The sequence below is a fragment of the Yarrowia lipolytica genome, chromosome 1D (assembly GCF_001761485.1).
Source record: "Yarrowia lipolytica chromosome 1D, complete sequence".
Lineage (NCBI taxonomy): Eukaryota > Fungi > Ascomycota > Dipodascomycetes > Dipodascales > Yarrowia > Yarrowia lipolytica.
In genome coordinates this window covers 2,170,095-2,185,693 of record NC_090773.1, presented here as the reverse complement: position 1 = coordinate 2,185,693, position 15,599 = coordinate 2,170,095, and the positions used below count along the sequence as shown (strand labels likewise).

General features: G+C 51.9%; 5 protein-coding genes across 5 annotated transcripts; 3 read left to right on the top strand and 2 right to left on the bottom strand.

The window, feature by feature from the left end:
* Position 1: 1 nt before the first annotated feature.
* On the bottom strand, positions 2–544 carry YALI1_D21851t (uncharacterized protein; the record flags this gene model as incomplete). Its single annotated transcript, XM_068282741.1, has 1 exon — positions 2–544. One exon carries the CDS (start codon positions 542–544, stop codon positions 2–4), a length of 543 nt encoding a protein of 180 aa, XP_068138842.1.
* A 407-nt stretch (positions 545–951) lies between these two features.
* YALI1_D21847g (uncharacterized protein) lies at positions 952–2,142 on the top strand (the record flags this gene model as incomplete). The annotated part of the gene is made up of 1 exon (XM_502955.3): positions 952–2,142. The coding sequence occupies one exon, from the start codon at positions 952–954 to the stop codon at positions 2,140–2,142; it is 1,191 nt and encodes a 396-aa protein (XP_502955.2).
* Positions 2,143–2,705: 563 nt separating this feature from the next.
* YALI1_D21830g (uncharacterized protein) lies at positions 2,706–4,616 on the top strand (the record flags this gene model as incomplete). Its single annotated transcript, XM_502954.3, has 1 exon — positions 2,706–4,616. One exon carries the CDS (start codon positions 2,706–2,708, stop codon positions 4,614–4,616), a length of 1,911 nt encoding a protein of 636 aa, XP_502954.3.
* Positions 4,617–5,895: 1,279 nt separating this feature from the next.
* On the top strand, positions 5,896–6,269 carry YALI1_D21795g (uncharacterized protein; the record flags this gene model as incomplete). Its single annotated transcript, XM_068282740.1, has 2 exons — positions 5,896–5,980; positions 6,127–6,269. The coding sequence occupies 2 exons, from the start codon at positions 5,896–5,898 to the stop codon at positions 6,267–6,269; spliced, it is 228 nt and encodes a 75-aa protein (XP_068138841.1).
* Positions 6,270–7,441: 1,172 nt separating this feature from the next.
* YALI1_D21702g (uncharacterized protein) lies at positions 7,442–15,459 on the bottom strand (the record flags this gene model as incomplete). Its single annotated transcript, XM_502953.3, has 2 exons — positions 7,442–14,932; positions 15,376–15,459. The coding sequence occupies 2 exons, from the start codon at positions 15,457–15,459 to the stop codon at positions 7,442–7,444; spliced, it is 7,575 nt and encodes a 2,524-aa protein (XP_502953.3).
* Between the last annotated feature and the right edge of the window lie 140 nt (positions 15,460–15,599).

Here is a 15,599-nt window from a genome sequence, read left to right as displayed (position 1 = left end):
CTTACTGGTTCTGCCCCGGTCGGAGCATTGTGTCCACCTCATGGAGAGTGGTCACCCTAGGGGGGTTCGGGGGACTGTTCGGGGGTTCTACAATCTCGTCTACCGAGCTGAGTGTCGCACCGTCGTGGAAAACTTTGAAGTGGCATGTAGACAGGAATGTCGGGCACCTCCCGTCAATGAACTTTGCTACCTCCTGAGAAGGCAGCCAGCAGAGTCTGTTCTCCGACCTGTCCGGGTTCAGGATTTGCACCGGAACCTCGCTCGAGGCGGTCTGGAAGACCGCAATGTGCTTCTTGCCGAGCGTGGTGTGAGAGGGCTCGCCAGAGAAACTGGAGGTGGTGTGCCCTCCTCGGGGTCGGCCCTCGTGGATACTTCCGGGGGGGGGTTGTGTTTGGTTGGTCGTGTTGGGACTGGTGTGGTCGTGGGGAAGGCCGTTGTTGGTGGCCTCGGTGTTAAGCGGGGTAGCGGGGGGAAGAAACTGGGTGACATCAGGGGCTACTTCAGGGTGAGCAAGTGCGTCAGGCTGGGTGTCAAAGCCGTTCATGGATACGTCAGCCTGTTCCGTTTCCTGGTCGTCGGGAACTGTGTCTTCCTCGGCATTACATTACCCGTCAAGTAACTCCTTAACCAAATACTTGTCGTCTTCCTACCACACAATGCAGAAAAAAAGCAGAAGAAAAAAAAGCAGAAGCAAAAAAAAGCAGAAAAAAAAAGCAGAAGAAAAACAAAACAAAAACAATTTGCCTTAATAAGCAGATAGGAGAAAAATACAAAATGTTCCGAGTGGCCACTTTATCCAGAAGCGAATTAGACCACCGTTGAGCTCTTCTTTATCGCCGTGGTCTGGACATGGTCCTCTCGCATTAAACTTCACTGCAAGCACGCTACTACTCCCAACATGCAGCGTTTCAGATCACCACTTGTCACCACCTCCACACCTCACAACACACCATGGAAGCGATATTTATCACGGATGCCACGTCTCTCATTTTCGAGTACCCCGTGTCGGGCTCACCACCCGCGTGGACGACGATCAGTGAGGAAATCGACCTGCATCCGGGCTCGGACATCATCCAAAGCACGTCGTCGTCAAACTACGTCATCTACCGGTTCAAGCGGGCCAGCGGGCTCACGTTCGTGATTGTGGCTGATCCAACGGTTTCGCCGGCCGTACCAGCGCAGTTTGTGCAACTGCTCACCGACTCCATGGCCCAGTACTTTGTGCTCGCCAAGCTGGACTCCAACTATGACACAGTGACTCTGATCCTGAGTGAGACGCTGGACAACGGAGTGCCTTATCTCAGCGAACCGGACCAAGTGCGCGAATTCGTGAGCAAGGGAGGCGTGCTCAGTAAACTGCTGAGCCAGAGTGCAACCCCCCACAAGGTGAGCCGCTCGGCGGCCGATGGACCCTACTGGAGAAGACAGAACGTGCGACACACACAGAACGAGCTGTTTGTGGACGTCGAGGAGTCAATCACGTGTGTTGTCCGACGTCAGGGGGCTTCTAAGACTACACCCGTCGTTTCATATGTCGACGGCTCTGTGTACCTCACATCGCATCTCTCAGGTGTCCCCGAAATCGAACTTTCTCTCAGTCGTCCTATTGCTGGAGGCAAACATGTGTGCATTACAAAATCGGGACCCGCCAGCCGCTTTCGTTTCACCCCTCCTGACGGAAGAACAAAACTGCTGACGTACACACAGGATGTGAACGTGTCCTCATATCTGGTCAATTGCACGTTCCACACGGGTCTGGGGCTGCAGAAGGACGAATTTGAGGTCCGAGTGGGCGTGCTCATGAACAGAGGAGTCAAGGCTGTCGACAATCTCGCGGTGGAGGTGTTTGGAGGAAAAATCAAGACATTGCGAAACACGACCGGAGACTTTATTACTAATCAAAAGGGCGGGGTGTGGAATCTGGGCACCACGACCCCCATGGGGTTCAACGCAACGTTTAGAGGCATCTGTGACGGTAATGTGAGTCATGTAACCCTGAAGTACTCGCTGCAGGGTGCTGTTCCCTCGGGTCTCAAGGTGGACAGTGTGAACATTGTGGCCGCCCGGGGTCTGGGCGAGGGAGTCAAGCCATACAAGGGAGTCAAGTATGCCACCGATGTGGCTGAGTATGTGGTGAGATAGACGAATGAGTTATAGACGAAATGACGATAGAGAACCCGTTATGGCGTGATTGAGCGAATAGGAAAACTTTTCTGGCCGTAGCTTTGCTAGATCCACCAATGATTGTCCATCCGCGTTAGCTTTCAGATCGCCTTATCTATGTCTTGATAACCTCAGTATTTGTTTGATCATCTGTGACTTACAGTACCCGGCTTGACAATATTGGTGGCTTACTTAGCCTTTCACTAGTGAGTGTGGCTCTATAGGATGGAGTTATGATTGCGAATGGCAAGATTGAAAAATCAGGTCTATGGTATGGTGGGCTTGTGGCTTGATGAATCCCCAGTGACCGGGTGGTTGAGTGACTCTGAATCAACTAGCCCCGAGAGCATCTACAAGTGACAGTTACAGATCTGAAGAGCTGGATGGACCATCTTACTGTCATTACTGTACAGTAATGATGATGATGATGACTACAGGCTACGGTAGATTGGACTTTTCCAAGAGATCTCAACTGCAGTGGCTTCAAGAGGCTTCCTCCACCTGCGAGGGTGATCTTGTGTGGCGTTACTGATGATTCAGTGATGCTGGCTGTCTACATATACTCCTCGTGCTACCCCCTCTCACCATTCACCTTTCACAGTGCAACTACTAACATGTCTTCCAAAAACGGAGTTGGCCACACAGACACCTCGTCCGTCGACAAGGAAGAACTCATCTCTCAATTCCCCCATTTGGACCGTCTCGACCCGTCTCCATGGGCTCAGAAGATCCTTTCTCGTCCTCCTCTCGGCCGTGAGAAGATCAGTGTTGTTCTCTCGGGGGCAGGTCTTGCTGGTATTTCAACCGGAATCATCCTTTCTCAAAAGGTAGACAACATTGACCTCACCATTCTGGAGCGGTCTCCGGACTTTGGGGGCGTTTGGTTCGACAACAGCTACCCAGGTGTCCAATGCGATGTTCCTGTTCACGCCTACCAATTATCTTTTGACCCCAAGCGCGACTGGGACAGACCGTACGCCTACGGAAACGATATCAAGCAGTATTGGGGTGACAGGGCAAAGAAGTATCAACTAAACGAGAAGACCAGGTTTGGACACAACATTCTAGAGGCCAAGTTCAACAAGAATACCAGTCAGTGGGTGATTCAGGTGGAAACCGTGGCCGATAAGAAACGTTCAGAGATTCGTGCTGACGTATTTATCGCCACCAGTGGAGCTCTTAACAACCCCAGGTATCTTCCTACTCAACCGGGATTCGACTCCTTCCAGGGGATCAAGTTTCATCCTCAACAGTGGCCTGAGGGACTGGACTTGACCGGCAAACGAGTGGCTCTGATAGGAAACGGAGCCACTGGAGTCCAGATCTTGCCTCAGATTGTCGAACAAGCGGCCCACGTGGACCACTACGCCAAGTCCTCTTCTTGGATTGGTCATGCTCTGTTTGGACCCGGAGTCCCCGGCTACGTGGAGTACTCGAGGGACGACATTGAGTCTATCAAGTCCGACAAAGACTACTTGGAGTTCCAGAAGGAGTTGCACAGAAACATTGGAGGCAAGTACGATTTTTTTTTTTACGGAACTCCTGCGTTTAGAGAACTCACCAAGGAACTACTGGCTGTGGCGTGGATTCGGGTTGGCAAAGACCCCAAACTGTTCCGGAAAGTGGTACCCACGTACCCCTTTGGAGCCAAACGGCTTCTACCTGCCCCTGGATACCTCGAGGCTCTCACCCGACCAAATGTTGACTACCTCCTCGGTGACGTGAAGGAGTTTACCAAGAACGGTATCATTGGAGCTGATGGTGTTGAAAGACAAGTGGATGTTATTATTGCCGCCACGGGCTATCCTCTGACCAACGGAAATGGATTCACCCCCAACTATGAAATTATTGGCACCGATGGGTACAGTTTGAGACAACACTTCTCCCCTCTGGAGTCCAGACTTGGCTATTCAGCATCCTACCTCGGTCTAGCTGCCCCGGGGTTCCCCAACTTCTTCTACACCCTTTCTGTCAACTCGTACATCACCGAGAGCACTCCTGCTGAGACTGTGGAGCTGCAAGCTGCTTATATTGCCAGAGCTATCCGAAAGAAACAGCTTGAGAAAATCAAGTCATTGGAGCCGTCCCTCAAGGCGACAGTGTCGTTCAACAGGAGAATCACTGAGCTGTCTAAAGCGATTTCGGTCACTAAAGGCAACGGATTCTTCAACGAAGTAACCAAAGACGGTACTAAACGATCCAAGGTCGACTGGCCCGGTTCCGTGTCCCATGCTATTGCCGTGCTTCGAGAACCACGATGGGAGGACTTTGAGTATAGGTATGAAGACAATGACGATCCTTTTGCCTACTTTGGGTCTGGCAAGACGTGGATCGACGATCATGATGGTGATAAGACGTTTTACATCACTCAGTCAGCTACAGTAGCTGCCAAAGTTCACGAAGGCTGGATTTCTTTGCCTTCAGATGGGCCCCCCAGGGTGGTTGCAAGATGACAGTGGATATGGCGGCAATGTTGTTTAGATTGAGAGTGATATGTGATTTAAGGATGTGATTTAATGGTGCAATTTATATGCTGAGCAAGCACGATGTTACACTTGTAGCCCGATGGTCCATCAAGAAATACTTTGTTAATATCACGTATATTTTAGTTGAGGTTGGTTGATAATTTAGTTGGGGAATGTGATCTTTAAGAAAATAAAGGGGAAAAAAAAACAGAAAAACAATCCAGACAGAAAAAAAAAACAGACAGAAAAAAAAGAGAGAAGAAAGAAAAAGAAGAGAAAAAAAAAGGGGTGACCATCAGTGTTCCCTAAGAAGGGCGGATATTATCACCGTCTCCTGTTCCTAAATCAAAAAATACCGGTACCTGTGAATAACTACTGTACTTGTACTGTTCCAGTTTACCGAACTGAGAGTTTAGTGGGGGTTTAATTGACTTTGATCTCTTCATCTTAACCAGGTAGATACACCAAACAACAGGACAACAGCAGAGACCCTTTTGCAATAGCGTCATGGACGGAGGTTATGCGTTTTGTCGATGATACCACGTTTTGTGTTAATGCCCCAAATACCTGTTCCCCAGCTGTCATAACGTCAAGCGTTTGACACAGGAGATTTCCCATGAGTCCAGCGCTATTGTGCCGCAAATTGAAGCCTGAGTTTGTCAGATTCATACAAACAGTGGGTGGGCTATCCCAATGTACTTGGTACACGTTAACAGCGAGTTCTATCTGCATTTGAGCTGCTGAGAAAACGTGCTCGGAGTGAATCTAGGGGAACTGGATGCCTGAAAGCTGTGAATGGGAACTTCTAGTGTCACGATGATTCAACGACCCACTTTTCTCCTTGACTAGATCCCGAAGCACATCGGAAACTGTTACGGCGTTTTTACTCGATTGACAGAGACTTACTACTACCACACTACCCTTCCTCTTCTTTCGATGCACGTTGTGCCTGAGTCAGCCATGAAATCGCTTCTATAATCTCCCATTCGTCGGAGACATCATACTTCAGGACAGCTGCTGGAACATGGCTGCTTTTCTATTCTGGCCAGACTGCCCAAGCGTTTCACCCAGGCATTTCACAGATTGGTTTCTCGACGCGTCGTGTCGGGTATTTCCGTCCTAATTTTCTGGTTGAATCATCGAGAATAAAGGAGTTCACCACGGCAAAGCTGTTCATCTACAAGAAGGATCTATCACTACTTATTGTACCAGCACTCAAGCGGACATTCTTCAAGAAACCCCTGTTGCAGGTTTTCAACAAAAATCGATGAGATATCCCAACAGCACCAAGACCGAGTTCCAGAGATCCATGATCACCTATTATGCCGAGGAGGATGCTCAAACTTCAGCAGGTGCGTGCTGACTACAGTATGTACATGTACTTCTCTTTTTGCATACTGTGGACCAGCAAGCTGGAGAATGTCATTACTCCCTACTACCCTGAGCCGGTCGCTGCTTCCTACAACTGGTTCTACAATAGGAAACACCCGAGTCCCAGAATTCCTCCATTTAGCGAGAACAGCTTCCGGCAACCAGTTCTGGAGGCCTACTTATATTGGGCTGCCCAGGAAGCCACATGGGCAGCAGGAATACCTGAAGAGATTCCCCGCAAAACCTGAAGAAGTGCCCGTGGTTATCTAGCCACCCAGAAAAGCAAATTGTGCCATGTCACCTATCCATGGAAATCTGCGCTTCCCACCGGACTCCTGTTCCTTCCCGGACGCCTGCTCCATCGGTGCCCGCTGCACCCTCTTCAACTCTCTCTCCCGCTACACCACTCACTCAACTCGATTTCACTGTCATCCACGTTGCTCCTGAACGACTCCCAGAAGCTCCAATCTCTCGTCACCAGCGTCTCGGCTTTTCTAGACTGTATTATGAGTCTTATAGCCGAGCTGCTGGCAAATACTCGGGCTAAACGACGTCTTCTCAAGAGAGATACGGCTTCTGATCTCAACAACAACGTCGTGACTCTTTGGGTCAGCTTGAAGCGATAGTTGCCACCATTGAACCTGTCGAAAACAAGTCTGCCGCGCTGCAGCTACTGTCTGTTGGGCACTATTGTCGAGATCGAGGCTTGGTTGGAGCAGAAGAGACTATCTCTGAATCAGACTCCGAGCCGGCTGGTAATCTGCATCTGTCGCTACAAAAAAACGTGACTTCAGAGGGTGTGCATGTCTCTTCCAGTTCAAGCACGTCTGGTACAACCTCTGCTGGTCTCAGACGACACCTCTGCTGGTTCAACTGACAACCCAGTTTCCGCTTCTGCCTCCCCCATTGCAGCCAACACCACGAGCTCCGAATCTACCACTATTATTACCACCACCCAGACGTCACTAACTGTGAACTCGACTCATGTAACCCCACCGACGTCACCCTGACCACCCGTGTTCCTATCAAACACACCCACACCACCTGACCCACGGTAATTGAAAGCAAGACCCTTATTATGGTTGGAATTGAGACCAAGTTACTAAGGCCAAGACTGTCTGGCACTTCTCACGAGGCTGAAACGAATACTGAAACTAATACTGGGATTTCTCGCAAGACGTTCATCAAGACTGCTTTACAAGGGCGAGGTTACCAAGCCCCCTGAATCTGTTACAAATCCGGCTCCATATCCACACAAGAAACCATTGAGATTCTCCTAACCACCCAGACTCTCCTAACCGCCTCTTGAGGATTACAGCTCCAATCAATCAATACAATTCATTTCAATTCAAATATAAAAATAACACAAAATCCTCCTTTTTCCTCCTGGGAGTCACAGACTAGTCGTAGATGCAAGACTGTCTCGTACATTGGCTCACTGGCTACTCCCAAATCTCCGCCTCGTCCTCCCGCTTATCACTCTCCATGTCGTCTCCTCCCTCCTCCAGTCGCTCTCGCTCAGCCTGGGCCAGTCTCATGGCAACACGCTTAGTGTAGTCGCCAATCGACCGTCCGTTGTTGGGCAGCTCCGACTGCACCTCTCCAAACCACTTGTCAAACTCTGTGGAACCAGTAACCAGGTCGAACAGAGCCAACCACGCCTTCTCAGCAGCAAGCTTGATAGGAATGACCATTTCTCGCACACACGCAAACGTGGAAGTAGCAAGAAGAGTCACGTGGGGCTTGGTAAGCGCATGCTGCTGTCTAGCAACAGTACGAAGCACCACCAGTGCCAGACGTCGAGTGTCGGAAGACGAAGAGGCCGGTGCAGTGATGTTCTGAGCCAGCTGAGTCAACAGAATCTTTGTGATCTCAAACGGCAGGCCGCCGAAAGCCAGCAGCAGCTTTCCACAGGCTAGAGTGGCAGCATCGGAAACTGCAGGTGTCTCGGACTTCATCAACTCGAGCGTAGAAGTGACGTAATCAGGCGAATCATCGGGGAGGTCACGTGTAGACACACGTTCATCGCCAGCCTGGGCCACAAGCAGCTCATTCAGCACATAGGCGCCAAACTCGCTGTTGTTGACCTTCTGGGACACCTCATAGACCACAGAAGCGTCTCCGACCTTAGCTAGACCTCCAAGCATCTTGGCCAACACATGCTTGTCGAGTCCCGTGACCTCATCGGCGAGGTTAAAAACGAGATCCCGTGACTGTTGGCTCATCTGGCCGCCGGCCTTGGACACGACGCCCTGCAGAGCCTTGAACATTGCGTTGGTGACGCCCTCGTCGGTGGAGTTTTTGACTCCGGTAACGAGCTCGCTGACCAGAGGATCCACTCGGGACTGCAGGGTAATCAGGGTACCCAGGGCCTCGGCAGCCTCGTTTCGCAGTCGCTCAGAGCCGGTATCACTGAGACACTTGGCAAAGGTTCTCTGAAGCTGGGGCAGGAAAGGCTTGAGGAAAGCAGAGCAGTTCTTGAGGAGCAGGTTGAGAGTTGTAACGATAGCCACCTTGACAGAGGCCGGGAACCGTTCTCCAATGGTTCGAATGAGGGGACCTGTGATCTGGGTAACGTGCAACTTGAGCAGCGACGCGTCAACTCGCTCTACAATGCATCCCATACCGTTGGCAGAGGCCTCTCGCTGGTCCGAAGTACCGTACATGAGACCCTGCACGAAGATGGGGAGAATACAGGCGGGTCCCTTGGGCACATTGATACCGGCCAGGGGGATGGAGGTGTTGGCGAGAGCGGAATAAGCAGGCTTGGAGAGGGTTTCCAACTCCTCCTTGGACAGATTCTTGACCAGAGTCTCCAGAGCGCTCTTGGCAGCAGAAGAAACAGACTCGTCGTCAAGACCATAGATACACAGCTCAGCCCAGTCAATGTAGTAAGCAGAAAGATCCAACTGGGTGTCCTTGAAAAAGGGTGTGAGGGTCTCGAACAGCAGTGTTCGCACGGCCGAGTCCTCGTCCTTGGCCATGGACTTGAGCTGCTGCATGAGTGAATGGATTCCTTCGTCAGACACCGACAGGAAAATGGAGACAAGAGAGTCAAACAAAGCAGACGCTCGTTCGTCGTCCTTCTGATCACGCGCGCTGATAATGGCGGACACAAGGTTGCCAACCACCTGGGGAAGTCGTCGCAGCAGGGTCTGGCCAGCAACAGGAGCCAGAGAAGCGAGGGCCTCGGCGTTGAAGACGGAAATAGGCTGAGACAGCAGCTTGGGCAGCACAACGGGGAAAATCGAGTTGGCTCGCGATTGCATGATGTCCTTGAGAGCCGCCAGAGCAGCCTCGGGACGCTCCTTGAGCAGCAACAGCAGCTTGGGGAGAATGTCGTCGACAGCCGAGTTTCCCATAATCTCGTTGTAGGCATCGAACGCAGAGGCGGCAGCGGAACGCACATCGCGTGACGAGTCGGTCAGAGTCTCGTGCAGAATGTGAACAACGGTCGTCTTATGGGCGTCCAGCTGGTCTCTAGAGGAGGAGACGATGAGCTCCTTGAGAGCAATGCAGATACCCTGTTTCTGGTCAGAGTCGGAGTTGTCGAGGTTGGTCTGCAGAGTAGGGAGAAGCTGCTGCAGGGAGTCCGAGACTCGTCGGACGAGTTCTCCGAGGGTGGAGGCGGCGATTTCTCGCTGCTCGTGGTCCCGAGAAGCCAGCCGGGTAACCACCTGGTTGGTGAGCTCGGGAAGAATCTCCTTGACAGTTCGAGGGGTGTTGGCCACCAGCGCTTTCCAGATTTCGATCGACGCAAGTCGCACCTGTCCAGAGGTATCTGCTCGACAAACAAACAAGTTGGCCAGAACAGTGTCTCGAGTCTGTTGTCCCAGCAACGAGAGCAGGGCCTGGCCTGCGTTGACATCATCAGACTCATCAAGCTCGTTCTTGGTGAGACCAGTGAGCTGGAAGAGTAGGTCTCCCATGAGTTCAACCGAGGCAAGTCGAATTCGGTGGTTGGAGTCAGACATGCCGACGAGAAGCTCGGGCAACAGCAGGTCAACAGACTTGCTGGAGAAGTTGGACACCAGGAGCCGACCAGCCTTGAGGGAAGCGTCTCTGACGGAATCAACATCATCGGCAAGTCCAGAAAGAATCACAGGAATGATCTGGGACAGGTAAGGGGTCAGCGAGTTGCCAAAGGTGGCAGGCAGGAAGATCATCAGCGGCATGAAAGCAGCTCGAATGTGATTCTTGGGGGAAGCGCAGGATTTGATCACCTGAGGCAGAATTTCTTCCAGCTTTCGAAGACCCAGACCGCACACAACCTCAGACAGACCCTGGGCAGCACCAAGGTGGTCTCCAGCTCGAGACTCGTCTCTGAGAGTGGAAAGAAGTCGAGGGACCAGATCAGGGAACGCAGGCTCGCCCAGCTTCTCGACAAGAGAACCCAGAGCCCGGGCAGCAGTAGCACGAGTGCCAGGTACGGGATCGACCATGGCGGTCTCCAGGGAAACAGTCAGCTCGGGCAAGTAAGGTGCAATGTCCTGAGCCGAAGTCAAAATGGCCATGTTGCCAACAATCTGACAAGCCTTCTTCTTGACTGCGGCGGATCGGTCTCCAAGACCACGCTGGAGCACGTGACTAATGAGAGCGAGGGAGGGAGCGTCAATGTAATGCACAAACTGGGTCTTGAGCAGACCGTCCAGAGCAACCTCGGTCTTCTCAGGCTCGGCAATGGCACCAATGAGCTTGGGAACAAGAGCCTGAATCTCGGGGTTGGAAATCACGTGACCAAACCGGTTGAGAGAGCTGTTAGCCGCGGCCCGCACCTCCTTGTGCGTATCGTTGAGCACCGCCACAATCTCGGGGACAATTAGCGACAGGTTGGTGGACAGTTCATGGGGGGACAGGTAGGCCATGTTACCGAGCAATTCCACAGCTCCTCTCTTAGATCGCCAAGCAGTGAGGTTGAGGTTTTCAATGGCCATGGGAATGAGTTTGGTCACTCCGTAGGCAGTGGTGTGCTTCATAACCTGACGAGAAGCATCGTTGGTAGCTTCTCGGACCTCGAAAACGGGATCACCAAGAGCAGCAAGCACCAGAGGCATGAGCTGCAGGGCATAGGGCTCAAAGTGTCGCTGGAGTGCCATCGACAGAGTCTCGACCACAAACTGGGCACTCTGACGGGCGGCAGACGACTTCTTGTTCTCCATAGCATCTGTCAGGGTTCGCATGAGATCAGTCTCTCCAATGGAAGCAATTCCGCCTCCTCTAACGAGACCAGCAATACCATATGCTGCTCCTCGTCGAATGGCGAGAGAAGAGTCAGAAAGAAGCTTCTCGGTGAGCTGGTCCAAGTAGCCATCTCTAGCCTTCTTGTCCATCTTGCTGACCAGTCCAGAAAGACATTCGGAGACTCGGAACTGCACAGACTCAGAAGGAGTATCTAGAGCAACCAACATTCGGTCGTAGATGACAGGCAGACGGGAATCTGAAGATTCCAGGTGGCGGGCCAGAGCACCATACAGAACAACACAAGACGAAATCACGTGGTCATCGCTCTCGGAGCCGTTAGACGCCTTGTTGAGTCGGTTCTGAATGATCTTCATCAGCTCCTCAACGTTCTTGAGGCCATGCTGATCAACAAGAGCCAGACCGGCATCATTGAACTCCTGTCGGACGTCAGAGTTGACGTCAGAGTAGCCGGTTTCGACAAGGAACTCAATGAACGAAATCACATGCTCGGAAGACATGCCAGGTGCCATCTCGTGCACAGCTAGACCAGCTCCGCATCGAGCTTCCCACTGGTCACGTGCAGACTCGCCCTTCTTGGGCTTTCCGTACTGGTCCAGGGTAGGAGGAATGGGCACAGAAGCCTCGATAATGTAGGCCATGAGCTGGTTGTAGGAGTCAGCTTCGGCAGTGGCAGCATAGGCACGTGCCGAAGACAGGCGCAGAGAAGACGACTCAGCAGCCAGGAAGGGAAGAAGAACAGAAGAAGAGGGCTTGCAGAGCTTGTTCTCGGAGTAAATCTGCTCGGCAAGTTCTCGGTTCACGTCGTCCACATCGAAACAGGTCACGTAGAGTTCAGGAGAGGAGTCATCAAGAGTGAGATGAGCGTCAACAGCCTCCAGAATAGCATGACGAACACCAGTGTCTCCAGTGAACAGGTTACTCAGCAACACGTGCTCTTCGGGTTTCGTAATTGTCAGAGCCACGTGCTCAACCACAGAGTACAGACACTCACGAGCAAGCTTGGCCTTGGTGGGAGTGCTCTTCATGAGCTGAATGAGGGCGCTCATGATTTCAGATCGAGGAGTAATCACGTCGGCAAAAGCAGAGGTGTGACAAGTGACAATCTCAATGGCAAGATGCGTTTGCTCCTCAGCCACGTCCTTGTCACGAGACTGGTTCTTGAGCACAAACAAGACAATGGGAAGCACGAAAATCAGAGAAATAGCGTCAAGAGGAGAAGACATGGCCACAGAATGAATCTTGTACAGCACCCGCGTGATGAGAGAGTCACGTGACTCCTTCTGGAGGTCCTCGCTCACGTGATTACCATACATTCTGAGCAGGCAGACGGCCAGGAAGGGTCTAATGGAACCCAGCTTGTCGTTGGTGATCCAAGACATGTCCGTGAGAGTCTTGGTCACGTGACTGGAACAAAGCACATCCACGTTGGGGTGTCTGAGGAGCTCGAGCATGAGCGTCATGGCCGGTCCAAACCACGTTTCTTTGCCGTTATCAACCGTCATGGCTTCCTTGGAGAGGGCGGAAATGATGCCCATGAGCCGGGTCACGTGATCTGCGACTGCGGTGACCTCCGTTCTAATTTCTGCCTCCTTCTTCATCTGTTCGTCTACCTTGATTTGTTCCTCCTTGGTGTACTTTGGCTTTTCGACAACACCCTTCTTCTTTTGGAGCTCCTTCTTGAGGTTTTCTTCCCACAGCTTGTCCTGGTATTCCTTGGAGTTTTTGTGAGCCACACGCTCCGTTCGCTTGATATCGAAAGCCAGTTCGTCAGCGGGAGTGTTGAAGATGGTCACGGCCTCAGTGGTGACACAGGAGAGGTTCGAAACAGAGAACTGCTCGGCAACCTCACCAGCAAAGACGTCAGGAGCAATGAAACAGACTGTAGCGATGGTAGGATAGAGGTTGGAGGAGGCAGCCGAAGACAGAATCGACTTGACATGCTTCTCATTGTCCAACAACAACTTTCGGGGGTCTCGAGATGCTCCCAGAACGGACTCAATCCACAGTCCGACGCCACACAGTACCTCTAGCCCATCGACAAGAGCCTTGTCGCAGTTGTTCTCGGCACTAAACAGCGAGTAAAGCAACTTGGAGTACTTTCTCTCGCTGACGTGGGTGTCAGAAATTCCAGAAATGACAGCCCCAGCCAGACCATCCGAGTAATTGCTCCTCAGAGCGGGACCAACCAATCTAGAGCAGTCAACGTCCACCTTGACCTCGGAGTCGCCATAAGCATAGAAGAAGATGGTCTTACCAAAGTCGGGGGCATTGTCAGGGTTAACCTCCTTGAACAGCGACTCCAGAGCCTTGAAACCAGTGACAAATTCGCCTGCACTGAGTTTGGTGTACACTCGAGGAGATAGAGCCAGTTCCAGAGCCTTGTCAGATTTTACAGCTTTTCCAGCCTTGGTGAGCAGGTAAACAGCTCCAAGACCAGAAATCGCACCCTTGACGATGGTGGAAGAAGCGAGAATCTTCTCCAGCTCACCTGTCACGTGCTCAGCGTGTTGGGGGAAGTTGACCAGCTGTAGAACCCAGGTCTTGACGACGCCAGCGTTGGAGTCAGACAGTCCAGAAGAGAGAGTCTTAGCCTGATCAGGGGAAAAGTGGACCAAAAAGGCACGTGACAGAGCAGTCAGGGCAATCTCGTTCTTCTCCTTGGTAACCACAGGAGCAAGGGCGGCAGACAGAGAAGGATCGGTCACGTGACAGCCAGCAATAGCGTTTCCATAGGCCACTTTTTGCTCCAACACAGTCACCTTAGACACAGTCTTGGCCAACTCGGAGTAGAGGGTCTCGTGAGAGATAGCACAGGCCACTCCGATGCATGTGACAGCTCCATCTCGAGTGAGCTGATTGGAAGACTTGAGACATGTGACCAGGGAAGCGGAAATGCCGTCAACCAGCTTCTTTGCTGACTCATCGTCTTTATCGAGACTCTCTAGCAACAGGGGAATTGCGTACTCGAGAACAGACTCGGGAGACCTCAGAATCGACTTCTTGGTGGCATCAAAGATATCAGCCGCGACCTTGGACTTTTGGTCACGAGACAGGTTGCCAAAGTATCCCGTGCAAAACTGTTTGGTGGCGTTTTTGCAGGGCAGAACCTTGGCGCCGAGCACGTTGGCGCCGTAAAACTGCGAGTAGGCTGAAAGATCCAGCTGCTCAAAAGTTTGAGGAGCATTTTCAGCGCATGCAGATGCTAGACAGCCCAGCAGAGCCGTAGACGTGGGGGTGCCTGGGAGGCATACGTTCAGCAGTTTGGTCAGAGCTCCGTTAGCTGTGATGCAGGCTGCAAACGCGGCTCGGGTCTGCCTCAGAGCGCTCTTGGCCATTCGCTCCCGGTTGCATGCTGAGCACAGGTCCACGAGCTCGGCCTGCATGGAAATGAGGTCCTTGAAGACAAAGTCGTTGAGCTCGGACCCGGCGTTGGTCAGGGAGAAGGACACAAAGTAGTTGGTCCACTCCAGCAGCACCATGAGGTTGTTTGTGGAGGACTTTTTGTAGATGGCAAACTGCTTGGCGAGCACGGGCACAACCTTTTGAAGGGCGGCAGGGTGTTCCTTTAGCAGCAGTTTCCACGTGTCGACTACCACGTCCCTCGATACGTGGTCGGAGTAGTGTGGAATAGTCTGAAAAAGAGCACTGAGGATAGACGGAAGGGAGTCGGGAGAGGACAGGAGCATTTGCTGTTCCTTCCAAAACTCCAGCCGGTCTTTGGTGGATGACATCTGGGTTAGTGAATGAATGGTTGTGCGTGACAAAAGAACACGAACCCGTCCAGCAATTGCACGGAAGCTGTATTTCTATTCTGAGCGTGGACAACAATCATCTATGAGCTCAGTAACGAGCGCACTATTAATGCACAGCGTCATTGGGGGTCAACAAGTGTTGAGAGTGAAGTCTTAGCTCGAGAGAACACATTTAGGAACGAGATAAGGCTTCAAAAGACATTGGGCATAGCACATGAGTCGACAAAGAGATAGACTTGGGTTCAATCCGCAGATGAAACCAGCAAGGCTCTGAGTGAGATCTGGAGTCTCTGAGACATCAGGAATTGCGCGCGACGGACAATCTGAGACTTGCACAAGAGACTTGCACAAGAGGATGCAGGCACGAAAGCGCAACAGGGACTTGGAGAAAAGCTCAATCAACTGGGGACCCCAAAACCAACTGATCCAGATGAGAAGACGATGACATGATGTGATAATGGACACGGAAGTAGATCACGATCCAGCCTGATCACACCGTGTATCATAGCTGTTCACTCTCCAGCTCGTTGTCACTGTGTCTGAGGATATGTGTCTTATCTTGGCTCTTCTCCAGAGCCCACCGATCAACCGGGGATTATGGTGAAATCTCACAGATGATCGCTTTGAGTATGAGGACTGAGTAATT